This window comes from Erpetoichthys calabaricus, chromosome 16 (assembly GCF_900747795.2).
Source record: "Erpetoichthys calabaricus chromosome 16, fErpCal1.3, whole genome shotgun sequence".
Classification (NCBI taxonomy): Eukaryota; Metazoa; Chordata; class Cladistia; order Polypteriformes; family Polypteridae; genus Erpetoichthys; species Erpetoichthys calabaricus.
This window is the reverse complement of record NC_041409.2, coordinates 42362291-42377834: the sequence shown is the minus strand read 5'-3', so window position 1 is coordinate 42377834 and position 15544 is coordinate 42362291. Positions and strand designations below refer to the sequence as shown.

At 36.6% G+C, this 15544-nt stretch overlaps 1 protein-coding gene across 1 annotated transcript in view; it reads right to left on the bottom strand.

The window, feature by feature from the left end:
• LOC114667105 (NADH dehydrogenase [ubiquinone] iron-sulfur protein 2, mitochondrial-like) overlaps positions 1-14599 on the bottom strand; it is a 31963-nt gene extending 17364 nt beyond the window's left edge. The window contains exons 1-4 of the mRNA XM_028822243.2: positions 14435-14599; positions 13697-13800; positions 1312-1502; positions 1059-1179 (exon numbers count right to left, since the gene is read on the bottom strand). Coding sequence (XP_028678076.2) covers positions 1059-1179; positions 1312-1502; positions 13697-13800; positions 14435-14538 — 520 coding nt within the window. The 5' untranslated portion in view covers positions 14539-14599. The remainder of the gene's footprint in view (positions 1-1058; positions 1180-1311; positions 1503-13696; positions 13801-14434) is intronic.
• Positions 14600-15544: the final 945 nt, after the last annotated feature.

Sequence of the window (15544 nt, the reverse complement as noted above, 5' to 3'; positions counted from 1 at the left end):
CAGGAAACGGCAGAAAACATCATTGCAGACCCATCACACCCTGGTTACAACCTTTTTCAACTTCTTCCCTCTGGTAGGCGCTACAGAGCACTGTACGCCAAAACTACCAGACATGTGAACAGTTTCTTTCCTCAGGCCATCACTCTCATGAACACTTAAGTCAATCTCACAGCATCAGGGACAATACTAGGTAAAACCAGAGTCCAATTCCTTGTATGTGTACATATACTTGGCCAATAAAGCTGATTCCGATTCTGATTCTGATTACAGTTAAAACAGTGAAATTGTGGCTGTCAGAATTTGTCCACCTTATTTGCTCAGGGAGATAAATTACATCATCCTTATTAATGTTTAAATTTCTCCCACTGAAAAAAAAAGGTTTCCCCTAGTAAAAACTTGAAGTCTTATTGCACATTAACCGAACAATCCTCAGGCACTCGCACAGAAGAATATGCGTAAAGATTAGCTGTCATATACACAATAATCCCTGCCTTTTATGCAAAGCTATGACATGTAGTACAAATGAGCAATCATACCCAACTCCACATTACTGGAAAGGTATGAAATACAGCTATCCAATGGTAATGTGTTTTTCACTATATGTGGGCTGATGTAGGTGGGAGCAGATTCACTCAGCTGAGATACACTGCTCGCCTCACATATACATGTGAAAATCACATATTTTAAAAATGAAAGACAGCAAACAACATGAAAAACTGATTAATTTGAAAGAAGACACCCTTGAGTATATAAAAATACAAATTATTCAAAAGCAGTAACAGTGAGTTTATTGCAACATACCCAATTAACTTTGAAATGTGGCAGTATCCAAAGAGGCTTCTTATCAGTAACAAGGCATAATATATTTTGAAGCATTTTAAGAAGTATACACTTCTATAGGTCCTGTATTTGTTAAAAAACTTACGTATAATATAGTCCCTCAGATATTGAAATGGTTCTGAGATACAATAGTGACTCATCAAAGACCGGAAAGGACACTTATTTAGCAAGTCAAATATTCATATGTTGTGGAAAGCAGAACAATTTAGAAGCTTTACCTCTAATCCATTGTGCACGGGGTGGTGGCTGAATGTTAAGCAGCTTCTCCACAGCCAGGGAATAGGCCTGTTCATTACACATCATGGATACATAGTCAAGCCGGTCAAAATAAGGCAGTGCCTAGCAAACAACAACAACGGGAAAAATTAGTGCTGTATACTTTTAAAAACTTCCAATAAATCAAATAATAAAAATAATTGAATGAGTAGTGCATGAGAATGTAACTGAACGGTTATAATTAAAAAGGACTACCTGCAAGTATGTTTTATATTCAATAAGTTTTTCTGTCCCACGATGCAACAAACCAATGTGTGGGTCACATTTTTTAACTGATTCTCCACTAAGCTCAAGGACCAACCGGAGTACCCCGTGAGCTGCTGGGTGCTGAGGTCCAAAGTTAATTGTTAAATTGGAAACTGTCTTCTCAGCTGGAGGATCCTTATCTGGTGGATTAAACAAATATAAAACAATAAGATGGTGATTAATGCATTAAAGAAGCAAAGAAAACATTTTTTCAGTCAAAAACATTACTTAAAATTATTTGCTTCAAGGAAATGTCAGCACAGTTTCTAGTCTGGTAAACAAACACTACACAATCCTTTGTGGAAGAAAATTTTAGTGTTTTTGCCTTAATGGGAGGGATAGCATGCTTTAGTGCAGTGGAATACCCTGCTAAGAATTTGTAAGGTTAAAATGTATAAAGAGACATTACTGTTAAGGTAAGAATGCAATTTTTCTGCAAGATTAAAATGTAATGTAAATTATATTGTGCCAGATAAAAAAAAAAAGTGAAATGTTAAACATTGTTAAACTGTACATACACAGTCTGGACTTAAACCTTTTAGAATAAAGAAAATTAAGTGGGCAGCGTGTAATTAGCAAATAAGCAAAGTATTGTGCAGCGTGATTAAATCATGCTTCTGAAAGGAGTATTCAGTAAAATATTAACATTATATCATGTGTTGTGTAAGCCTATTCTGACAAAGTGGTTATAAATACAATTTTGTGCCTTAGTTCGGGGACTACACAGTGGGCCACAGGGTCCCTTCTCATGAAAAGAAAAGAAAATGTGCTGAAAAGCTTCCTCCTGCCTGGGATTTTGTCTTTCTGACTTTCTTCCACACCTTAGACAGTGGATGTTGTTTACTAAGCATCTACTACAGAAAATGGAGCTTAGGTTATTCACCTCACCTCATATGGAAGGACAGGATTCTTAAGTGTTTTACTTTACTCACAACTAGGTCACAATTTGTGTTTTCTCTTTGTTGCATAGTTATGGAACTGTATAGCACCTAGTAGACACGATGCAGCCACATCATCGCTCTACTATACATTCCACTAGAATCGTAATATTCATTAAGGACAAATGGATGTGAAGATTCACAAGCAATCTTGCGCTCGCAACTAACATTAAACAAAAAAGTGAAAAATCAAGGAATATGTCTAGCTTCACCAAAATGAAAACGTAATGTGTTTTAGACTAACAATAAAATGCAACAATTCATTTTTTCTGAATTTCACTTTCAAGTATGGAAAAATGCATCATTTGCTTCTTATTAAGAGTGTTGCACACAACTTAAGGTAATCCATTATTTAAACTGCTATATGATCAGTTAATAAAAACATTTATATATGCATCACTTTCAAGCACTTGGACTCAGGCTCTTTTAGTGCCACAAGTTCTATTTTTTACTATTTAATTTATTTAAAATAATCAATGAAGTACACATGTAATTTAATATAAGGTCAATGGTTCTCAATCTTTATTCCTCCAAGGTCCCTTAGTATACTGTAAGAATATGTGAGGGAACCCCCTTCCCCCCACAATATTTACCCTCCTGTACTTTTGTTTTGTTTGTTTTTGAACTTATGTTTATAATTATGTTTATGTTTATAAATTTATTGCTAGTGCTATTACGCTGCCTGCATTTTTTAAGTATAATTCACAAATTAAAACACAAAACAGGCCGTACTAAAAACAACTTTGTTCTTTATTTTGCCTTATACAATTTCTTGTATTAGGAAATTTGTTAGTTTTCGCATACCCCTTGGGGTAAGAGCGCAGGTTCAGCCATTGTACAGCACACCTGAAGCAATTGAAGGTTAAGGGCCTTGCTCAAGGGCCCAGCAGAGTACAATCTTTTTTTCGGCAGTGATGGGGATTCGAACCGGCAACCTTCGGGATACCAATGCAGATCCTTAGCCTCAGAGCCATCATTCCACCCTAAACTGGCATGTCTGTATTAAACTAGTGTTTTCCTTATTAGAAGAAAAATCTATCATTTTTTTGGGATAAATATTATCCATATACAGAATTTTGATTGAAGATATTAAAAAAAAAAAAACAAACAAAAAAGCTGCTCACTTTTGTACCGATAATAAAAAAATGAAAAGTAATTTTTAAAATGAATTTTTAGCAATGGAATGTTTCCATTAGCGATAACCACATCTAACTCAAGTGGAAATACACATGCATTTTCTCTCCACATGCAGCAATCAAGCCAGCAGAAAGGACAAAAGAATCGCGTAGGGCAGTGGTGGCAGTAGCAGCAGTCAGGATTGTCACAGACGAGTGGCCAGCTCTGACACCTGTGCTGCTTTAAACATATGTTGGATCATTATTAGCAGTCCATTCCCATTCTACTACAGGTTTACAAAGCACTGTGCAGATAAATGCAAGTGTCTACTGCTGCCTGATGTCTCCATATTAAATCTTGTAGTACTTGACAGCAAGTTATACATGTTCATAATACACACAAAGACTTCACCAAACTGAACAAAACATCACTGATTGCTTTTCACAGACAGATGTGGTTGATACAAATGGCTATAAATGCATGTTACCCTACAAGGATTGCATCTAGTTTGCTACCCGGGTTCCGTCGAATAACAATTACAAGTAAACTGGAAATTCAGCTGGAACATCTTGCCTGAAGAAGGAGCCGGAGTTGCCTCGAAAGCTTGCATATTGTAATCTTTTTTAGTTAGCCAATAAAAGGCGTCATTTTACTTGACTTGTCACTACAAGTAAACTGAGCCACTGAGCCTGCCAGCAGCAATTGCTAAAATAATATCTGCATTGAAATAAAGGCTAGATTATGGCTCATTTGATATTTATCTAAAATGAAAGTTTAAAAATGTAAAATGAAAGCATTTAATGTGTACTTGAATCCTGGGCATGCACACATACTCTGCCAAATGAAGATTCACTACTTATCTTAAGATACTGAGATATGCTACTCAACTTAGTGAAACGAAAAGTGTTAAGCACTGAATAATAGCTTCTTATTTTTTTAAATTTATTAACAAGTTAGAAAATGTATGCATTCCATAAAATTCAGGGTCTATATGAATATGAAAACAGATATTAAAGCTGGAGCATTTCAATTTTTTTCAGTTACTTCTCACAGAACATTAAACACATGTTCTTTAACAGCACTTTCTAATGCCATCGAGTTATAAACATAGTCTAAACAGACTTGTGTAGCTCAATGGCTTTCATACACTGCAGATTCCAATTCAAATGATGTAAAAAGCCATCAACTGATGGCCTCCCTTTAGTTTTTGATTGTGGAGGGTCTGTGACAAATTGTTAAAATTTCTTAAGCATAAAGTTTTTCAAAGACATGCTAGATAGAGACTTAAAGGATACGTTTGGTATTTATCAAGTCAAAGTTATTTCTTAACAAACATGGTATATATGAATTTGCCACACAAAATTGTGCTCTAAAGTTGAGCATTTTCCATTACAATTTTAAAAATACATAGCCAGTCCTGCCATCTTGTAGTGGAGCCTGGGAGACTCAGAAAACAAAATTCATACAAATTACCAAATACACATTCATTTTTCCAGCCAAGACAGTTGTCAAGTATTAATCCGTTTCTTGAGCTTACATGTTATTTTTGAACAAAAAACATTATGAAATTCAGTCATTTTAAGAGAAGAACAGCTGTGCATGTTACCTCAGTGCCTGTATTCTCTTGCACAATATCCTTTCATCCTTCCGGGACATGTTTACTATGATTTGGTCTTTCAAGAGGAAACCTATTCATGCCACACATGGTTGGTTTCATTTTGATTTATTTCCATACTTAAACGAGAATTCATACAAGCGAAAATATATCCTTACCTCAAGAAACACTGTACCAGGAATATGCGATAAAATGATTATTTCCAGATCCCCTTTGATGTCATAAACATGCATCAGAAATACAGAAGGCACATTTTCTTACATCAAAACTTTTGCTGCTTCACCTGCAAGTTTTTAGGTTTTTTTTGTGCATTAAAACATTTGGTAATTGGTCTGTGATACTTCAATCTACTCTATCGCACACCCTTCCCTTTTATTTTTGAGTAATGTTTCTTCTTGCATGACCACTGACATGCCAATGACACATGTAGATGGCTTGACTCCTGTATAATCAGTTCAGAATTTTTGTTGAATGTATAAAGGTCAATAGTCTTGAACTCATGGACATCACCAGATGCTGCATTTCCTCCTTTTTAATGCTCTGCCAGGCCTTTACTGCAGCGGCTTTAAGTTGCTGTTTGTTTGTGGGCCTTTGTGTCCGAAGATCGCAGAATCAAAAGTTGTCTCTGTCCAAATATTTATGGACCTAACTGTGTGTGTATATATTAAATTCCAATCAATCGATTATTCATTAAAATAATCAGTAAATGTATTGATTATCAATTTCATTGATTGGCTAGCTCTTGCTTATGCATACTAAAAAGACTTTCCTTTCACTTTGTACATAAAAAACAAAATTAAAAATATAGGTGCATAGGGAGCCACAAAAGTTAAGTTTACTTAAAATATTTTTAAATTACATATATTTTTAAATTGCCCAAAGTAGGCAATTTCCACAAAATACTTGCATTCTTAAAATTGAAAATAAATTATATCTTTAAGTAACAAATTCCAACAATTCTGAAATGATGCACAAATGTATGTTAGAGATGATTGGCGGTCCTTGGTATTTAAATTAAGACTGCATTCCTATTATTACAGCGGAGCATTCTTTTGTTAAAACTGTTTATGACAATGTTCATATTACATTTGAATAATTATGGAAATTTGATTTTATCAACAAAACTTTTCTTCATATATATTTAATTGCCTGTAAATGTTTATTACTTATACCTATCCGACTAGAAATTCAAAAACTGAAAATTGTTTAAAATACATAGTGCTAGTAAAGGGAATGCACTGCAGTATCAAGTAGCACCTTTCAAATTAAGCATATAATGCAAAGAGGAAATCTTATGTTAATATTCACTGAAGAAAGCGTTTCCAATTTATTCACAACACTAAAATCATCTTATTGCATAACAGGTAAGAATTAGAACATAACACATTCTCAAAAACACTTAATCCAATTCATTATAGCAATGAGCCTGGGTTTATCCCAGCAGCACTTCATCCAAGGCAGGAAACAGTCCATCACTAGAACAATTTGTGTCCAAACACTCACACTAAGAATAGTTTGCTGTTGTCAATTAACCTAACATACACATCTTTAGGGATGTAGGAAGACAACCACAGTACCCTGAAGAAAACTTACAAAAATCCACATGGACAACAACCATGTGTGAGATTCAAATCTATGGTTCCTGGATGCATGAAGCAGCAGCGCTAACCACTGCAGTAATATGCACTAGAACACAAGCTATTTTTATTTTTCTCCCCAGAAAAACCAATATATAACTGACTATGAGGAAAAGTATTAATTTCAAGTTCATACAAGAATATTTCATACTCATAATGCTAACTTAATTAGGAATTACAGGCTTTTAAAATTTGATGACATGCCTGTTGATATGATACATATTCAGGAAATAAAACATTTTGCCCAAACATTTTCCAAGTTATAAAATTCACCCCTAAAAAAACTGAAGGACATACTCATCTGAGGCCATTACAAAACTCTAGGTATTTAAAATTTTAGAGACAAATAATATGCAATTCTGTTTTAAAATATTACATTTTAACCATGAAACTTCTGAAGACCTCAAAAATTCTACAGGAAAATGAATTGTCTCGTTATCCACCATCATATAAAAAGATTTACGTTCTAATGAAACCAGAGTAATAAGTTTAAGCTTATAATCTTTATTGATTACTTTATATCACAATTAGAGGTGCTGAATAATCACCATTAATAAGTACAATTAACACATTAAAACTTTCTGCGATTACATTTTTTTTTTTTTTAACACAACCCCTTAATGCGTCAGTTTAATCCAGTCAATTTGACCATGCCTCACGCTTAATGAGACAGCACCAAATCAATCCCAGTCTATTAATAGCACTTGATCATCTACTGTGTCATTTTTGGAGAATGGTCTTCATCCACAAAGACCAGTAGAGTTGCCACTTGTCTCTTGTAATATGGGAATGCTCTGTGTCGGAACATAAAATTTCGTACATATCGTTTCATATTTACACTAGCTCTTCAAACTGCAGAGAAGAACACGAGAACTATTAAAAATCAAACCAGTTATATAAGCAGAAAAATATTACTTTCATTTTCGTGCCACGTTAACATTGCAGATGGACAAGCACTACGCACTAAATGAGACTGCAAGTCAGCATCATCCTTGCCATTATGCTGCATTCACACATTAATGAGGGAAAAAAAAGTCACATCACACTGTATAGCAGAACAAAATGCTACACACCGTGAGGACTACTAATGCAAGTTCACTCTTGAAATGTAAGAGGCTGTCAAGACAGAATGTCAATGGGTCAGCACCGACCCTGGCATTGAATATGTTTCAATGGCGCTTTTCTGGTAACCAACAGAGGGATATCATACCCAAAACAGCACAGTGCAGGTGCTACACATGTCACAGCAACAAAAGAGCAGATGACAAAGAGTGGAATTGCTCGATTCTTTATACTTCTCTCACATTTGCCCCAACGCTGACAAAGTATGTTGTTTAATTAATTGTATGTTACCCACTGTAGTCTATATCCTACATCATATTGTAACTAATAAAACTATTAATTCTAATCAATGCAAATTGTTTATACTAATATTTCCATCTACTTGGACTGAAGATAGTTGCTTATTTTATAGTCCATATATGACATTATCTATTACAATGTAGAGAAAAGCCAAGCAAAATGACACCTTTTATTGGCTAACTAGAAAGATTACAATATGCAAGCTTTCGAGGCAACTCAGGCCCCTTCTTCAGGCAAGATGTAATCTTGCCTGAAGAAGGGGCCTGAGTTGCCTCGAAAGCTTGCATATTGTAATCTTTCTAGTTAGCCAATAAAAGGTGTCATTTTGCTTGGCTTTTCTCTACATTCATAATGGCTAACACGGTACAACACCCTAGTACTACTCTATTACAATGTGCAATTTAAAACATGCATCTCCATAGGGTTATTGAATTAATAAGTTTATTGTTTGCTATTTAAAAGCCTAATCTACACCCTCCACTCATTTTACTAGGCACTCCTGTTCAACTTTCAATGCATTTAGGCATATAGACAATAGCTAAGTTTCCATCCAGTTTTTTGCGACGTTTTGTTATCGACAAACAGAATATACGTAAAAAAAATATGCGAAATTTGCTGTCTCCAGCCTGTTTCCATCCAACTGGCTTTTTATCGATAAAATGGTGTGCGTGATAACGTCATCCCCCCCCCAAAACGAACTGTTGCATAAGTTTTGTTGTATCACGAAAAAAATCTGCCCTTGAGCCGTTTCCATACATAATTTTGTGTATGTCGCAAATTATCTACCTTTTGTTTTCCACGTTACACCCCCTCCACTAAACAAAGAAACAAAGAAATGGAGAGATTATTCAGACAGTTTTTTGAAATTTGCCAGCTTACTGTTATTTCAGTTTCACAAATAATTGGAATTGTACATAATATCTGAAGACAACAGCAGAATGAAGCAGTTGCTTGTCTGATAGCCCTAGAGCTCGAAGAAAGTACCCCAGTGCAACGAAACCCACGGGTATGGGAGAGACGACGGAATAAGACCTTGTGGGAGGAGGTGGTGGAGAGACACTTCAATGAAAATCTCTGGCTGCAACATTTTAGAATGACACGGCCGACGTTTGAGATGTTGTGTGGATTCATCAGTCCTAATGTTGCGCCCATCACAGGTTGCCACCGACCACCGGTTCCAACCCAAAAGCGGATTGCCATTGCCCTTTACAAGCTGGAAACCTGCGCCGAGTATAGAGTAGTTGGAGAAACTTTCGGGGTTAGAAAAACTACCGTCCATCAATGTGTATATGCTGTGTGCACCGCTATTAAAGAAAAATTAATGCGGCGTTATATCAGACTTCCGACTGTAGCGGAGGCCAATGAAATTACATACTGCAATTCCTTGGTGCATCTTGTGCCACAGATTTACGGTGCGCTGGATGGCACGCATGTCCCTATTCTTCCCCCGACGGAAGGCTACCGCGATTACATTAATCACAAAGGGTGGCCATCTATTGTTCTCCAGGCCCTTGTTGATGACAGGTGCATGATACGAGACATTTGCGTTGGCACTCCTGGAAGTGCCCATGATGCAGCTGTGTTTGCAGCATCGGATCTGTACAGGTGAGCCTACCTTTCAACATCCCTTCTCAGTGCGATAACAACTGAATTAGTACTGTAACCTGCTTCCCTTAAGGTTTTTAATTAAAACTGAAATTTGAATTACAGTAATCCCTCGCTATATCGCGCTTCGCCTTTCGCGGCTTCACTCCATCGCGGATTTTATATGCAAGCATATTTAAATATATATCGCGGATTTTTCGCTGCTTCGCGGGTTTCTGCGGACAATGGGTCTTTTAATTTCTGGTACATACTTCCTCAGTTGGTTTGCCCAGTTGATTTCATACAAGGGACGCTATTGGCAGATGGCTGAGAAGCTACCCAGCTTACTTTTCTCTTTCTTTTGCGCTGACTTTCTCTGATCCTGACGTAGGGGGATTGAGCAGGGGGGCTGTTCGCACACCTAGACGATACGGACGCTCGTCTAAAAATGCTGAAAGATTATCTTCATGTTGTGATCTTTTGTGCAGCTGCTTCCTGAAACGACATGCTGCACGGTGCTTCGCATACTTAAAAGCTCGAAGGGCACGTATTGATTTTTGATTGAAAAACAAACTCTGTCTCACTTTGTCTGCAAATGACGGAGGGGGTGTGAGCTGCCGCCTTCAACAGCTTTGTGCCGCGGTGCTTCACATACTTAAAAGAAAAACAGCCCTATTGATCTATTTGCTTTTCTCTCTATCTCTGTGACAGTCACTGCTCCTGACAAGCACTCCTTTGAAGAGGAAGATATGTTTGCATTCTTTTAATTGTGAGACGGAACTGTCATCTCTGTCTTGTCATGGAGCACAGTTTAAACTTTTGAAAAAGAGACAAATGTTTGTTTGCAGTGTTTGAATAAAGCTCGTGTCTCTCTACAACCTCCTGTGTTTCTGCGCAAATCTGTGACCCAAGCATGACAATATAAAAATAACCATATAAACATATGGTTTCTACTTCGCGGATTTTCTTATTTCGCGGGTGGCTCTGGAACGCAACCCCCGCAATGGAGGAAGGATTACTGTAATACAAAATAACGACGTTTAATCAAAAAAAAAAAAAACTCTCTTCATCAGACCATGCGAACCGCTCCGCCATTCTCGTTTTGATTGCAAGTGATATGTGACACATTTATTTGCGTTAAAGCCCTTTTTTCCGACAAAAAGTGTTTCCAATGTAGTTTTTGCGACATCTGAAGTATCGATATGAAATTTATGTGCTAAAGTTAAACGGAAAAATATTATATCGACATGTACAACATTTTATCGATAATTAGCATTTCCATCAGCTATATCGGAAAAAAAATTTGAAGCGCTAAATATTTTTTCGCAAAAACTCCTTGGATGGAAACCTGGCTAATGTCAAGTCGACCAGCTGAAGTTCAAACTGAGCATCAGAACAAGGCAGAAAAGTAATTTAAGTGACTTTGAACATGGCATGGTTGTTGGTGCCAGACAGGCTGGTCTGAGTATTTCAGAAACTTGTTCTGTCCATTCAACATCTGGCTGCCACTGTTTCTGCCTGAGTATCACAAATCCATGGGAATTTCAAACATAACCATCTCTAGGGTTTACAGAAAATGCTCCAGAAAATAAGAGAAAAAATCCAGTGAGCTACAGTTCTCTGGGCAAATATGCCTTGTTGATGCCACAGGTCAGAGGAGAATGGACAGATGCGTTACAACCAAGGTATGCAGAAGAGCATCTCTGAATTCACAACACATCGTTCTTTGAGGCAGATAGCAGCGGGAGACCATACCAGGTGCCACTCCTGTCAGCTAAAAGCAGGCAACGGAGGCTACAATTCATACGAGCTCACCACAATTGGACAATAGAAAATTTGAAAAAGCCTGGTCTGATGAGTCTCAATTTCTGCTGCAACATTCGGATGGTAAGGTCAGCATTTGCCATCAACAACAAGAAAGCATGAATCCTCCTGCCCTGTATCAACAGCTCAAGCTGGTGGTGGTGTAATGGTGTGTGGGATATTTTCTTGGCACACATTGGGCCCCTTAGTACGAACTGAGCATCACTTAAATGTCACAGCCTACCAGAATATTGTTGCTGACCATGTCCATCCCTTTATGACCACAGTGTACCCATCTTCTGATGGCTACTTCCAGCAGTATAACGCGCCATGTCACAAAGCTCAGATCAACTAGTTTCTTGAACATGACAATGAGTTCACTCCACTGAAATGACCTCTACAGTCAAAAGATCTCAATCCAATAGAGCACCTATGGGATGCGGTGGAATGGGAGATTCGCATCATGGATGTGCAACAATCTGCAGCAACAGCATGATGCTATCATGTCCATATGGACAAAAATCCCTGAGGAATGTTTCCAGCACCTTGCCAAATCTATGCCACGAAGAATTATGGCAGTTCTGAAGGTAAGAGGGGGTCCAACCTGGTACCAGCAAGGTGTACCTAATAAATTGGCTGATGACCGTATACATATTATTAGTGTAATTAATGACCTCTCCTCTCCAGGTAACAGATGCAAAGTTCACTTGTGTGTATCGTGCATTTAAGCACAACCTCAGCTCTAGCAGTGCTAACTGTGCATAAAAAATGAACCATGCTTTTACGTTTCCATTTAAAATTTTCTTTTTGTGTAATTGTTAGTGCTTTTTCTATGTTTTCTTGCATCATAGCAGTCCAAACAATACGTATGGTTTTTCCCAAATATTGGAGCAACCCTCCTGGTTTTGGAGTGTTTGGTGGTCATCAGGTGTTGTTTCTATTACACATAACTGTTCAATAACCTAACTGGAACAATTTCATATGCATAGGCAAGTGATTAATAAAACCTTTTTTTAATTACAATTAATCACTTAAGCTTTTGCTGCTTTATTGAAATATTAGTATGCTTTAATCAAATACAATAAATTGTGATTAACGTGCACTTAATTTCAATTTAAAATTGTAATTTTTGGTTAATTACGATTACATTTTTTATTTAAACAGCAGGCCCAATTATGTCATAATGTAAAGTAATATCAAATCAAATCACTTATGAAGAATACTGTGATGCTCTAATAATACAGGTTTGGAAATGATCAGATCAGTTTCTTTCTGTTCAGTTTTCTCAAACTTTGCCTTGTACAGTTCACATAACTATGAATATAGCTTTAAAGTTGTAAATTGGTATCGTTTTGTAGTATTTACTGCAGCCAAATGCATGCCATTTATATTATTTATATTGGATATAATACTATGTATATACTACACAGTTTTATTTAGCTTCTTTGCATTTTTTATAATACTTTTTGATTTAAATATATTTATATATAAACAGTATATTTTCCAGAGCTTTTAAACTGAAGTAGACTATATACAATTAAATTAAAAGGAATATGAATTAGGGAATGCAAACCTTCCCTTGGAAGGGGTGTTCAGTATTAATGGAACTAATACTGAACTAACATCAGGTCATCCAACTCCATGAAACTCATCAACAAAAAACATTTACTTACATCATTACTATCAGTATATTTACTTTAAATTTGTTTAAAAGATGTACATGTCTATGTACATATTGCATGGTTTTTCAGTAATCATCAGGAACTGTACTTTAAAGTGAGGAATTTTTAATGAATGCTTTTATGATTTATTCTGTACTTACAAATGCATATAGTGCTTTGTGTTTGTAAATAAAAAGATGCTTTAAAAAAGCTGTGATATGATTTGCTGAATATATACCATTTTAAAATGAATGGTTAAAACACTTCCAACCCAGCCTGTTATGATCCCGGATTACTCAGCCAAGCAAGCGATTTCAAGCACACAATTCCCAGAAACACCAATGATCATGCTCATCTAGGTATGATGTAAACAAAAGTTAAAGCCCAGCTTTTAACAAGAAATTCAGCAATTGACAGTACTGAAAGTTTAAACTGTAAAAAATATTTTTTTTAACACCTAAACAAAATCAATTTTTTTTATTAGTAATTTAATTTTACATGTAAAATACATCATTATTGTTCTGTAAGTGAACATAAGACCGGATCAATAACAAACGAGTAGACAAATAAGACTTTAACTAACCTAAATCCCAGGTTAAGAGTAAAACAAAACTTTACCATTCCAGGGAGGTGGGTTCCACTTTTCAGTGACAGCAGTGGGGTACATAACAGCTCCTGCATATTGTTCTGTCCATTCAACATCTGGCTGCCACTGTTTCTGCCTGAGTATCACAAAAACATTATTAAAAAAAAAAAATCAACCAATGAAAATGCACAGCATAAGGCGAAAGGTGCAACACTTCAAAACAAATATTTTCAGCCATTAACCTGTGTATGCAGATTGCATAAACCTGTACTCAAAGTCACGACATTTAGAATGCATAAGTAAAGAAACATTACAATATAAAACGAAAATTAAACACGATATAATACAAAATCACTCGAATTTTACATATAATTGCGCGACCTTTTGTCGTTAATGCAAATTCGTATAGTACTTCTGATTTTCACATTTTCAAAACGTCAACATTACGTATGTTATTTTAGGCATTTTACTTTTGAAGCATTCAAAAAAGAAAAAAAAAAAACTTAAAACAAATAAGGCGCGTTGTGAATTCCTTTCATATAAGGTATATGTAAACTAAAAGTATTACTGTCGTAAAGAATTAAACCATATAGTCGACTTAACGCAATGCAAAGTATTACTAGTTCACTGAGCAAATAACTCCGTAATTCCTTTATTTATATATCAGTAGTTTGTTAGGCGCAACGTCGCAAGACAATAACTTTACAGTCCCAAAGTACTGCAGTGGTTCACCTTTCTTCTGTAAATACTACATTAACGTTTTCTCGTACCTGTTCAGCAGCAAAGAACTCGATGATTTTACAACATTTGTAGTTAAAATTGCGGTTGAAGGGCATTTTAATTTAGACAGCGACCTTAACATAGCAGCTGCCATCTTTCTGGCCTGAATTACATCCGGGTGCTTATGACATCACAGTTCTCGTTAGCCATGTTTAGTGATGGCATTGACGGGCATATGTGGCGTCTTAATTTTGGGCAAAATGAGCGTGGGATTGAACGGTCATCACTTTCACGTGTTAGAACTGACAGGGCAGTTCTCGGACAGGGCACCGAGATTTTTTTTTGTTCTTTATTTTGCCTTATACAATTTCTTGTATTAGGAATTTGTTAGTTTTCACATACCCCTTGGGGTCAGAGCACAGGGGCGCAATGGGCCCAGCAGAGTAGGATCTCTTTTGGCAGTGACGGGGATTCGAACCGGCAATCTTCAGGTTACCAGCGCATATCCTTAGCCTCAGAGCCACCACTCTGCCCTGTAAATTTGGCACTAGGTTAAAAAAATACAGGCTTTCACTGAATGCTACAGAACAGGGTCATCATTAGGATGTGCAGTTATTAGGTTCTTAGACTCCCCTTTGACTTTTCCCCAACAGACTAGCTGTGGACCTCCAGGGCTCAACTCCATTGAGGAGGTGGATGCTTTATATTATATGTCAGTGATAACACCTGGTTAAGATTAGAGTTGGGGGAGGGTTATTAGACTCAACTAAAAATAACCAAGTGACAAAAACCTGCAATACAATCGTCTCTGCAGCAGAGCTACTGAATTGCAGATATACAGAGGTCTGCAGCTTGACCCATCTCTATTTTTGCATGCAGTCTTATTCAGAAAAAAATACTGAAGAGCACAGGGGTGGCTCTCGAAGACTGGAGGCTGGACTCCAGAGATCAGGGGCTTAAACACCTGAAGCACCCCCTAACAATGACACTGCTTCTATCCTAGATATAAATGAACACTGTCTTTAATTGAATGGGGAAACTGAAGTTATTATTGGGGTGGTTGCATAAAATGAATGAAATCAAGCATTTGTGTGTATGTAGTATTTCATCTGTAGCATTTAGCATTGAAGATAACCAAGTCTGACATACTGAATCTTTCT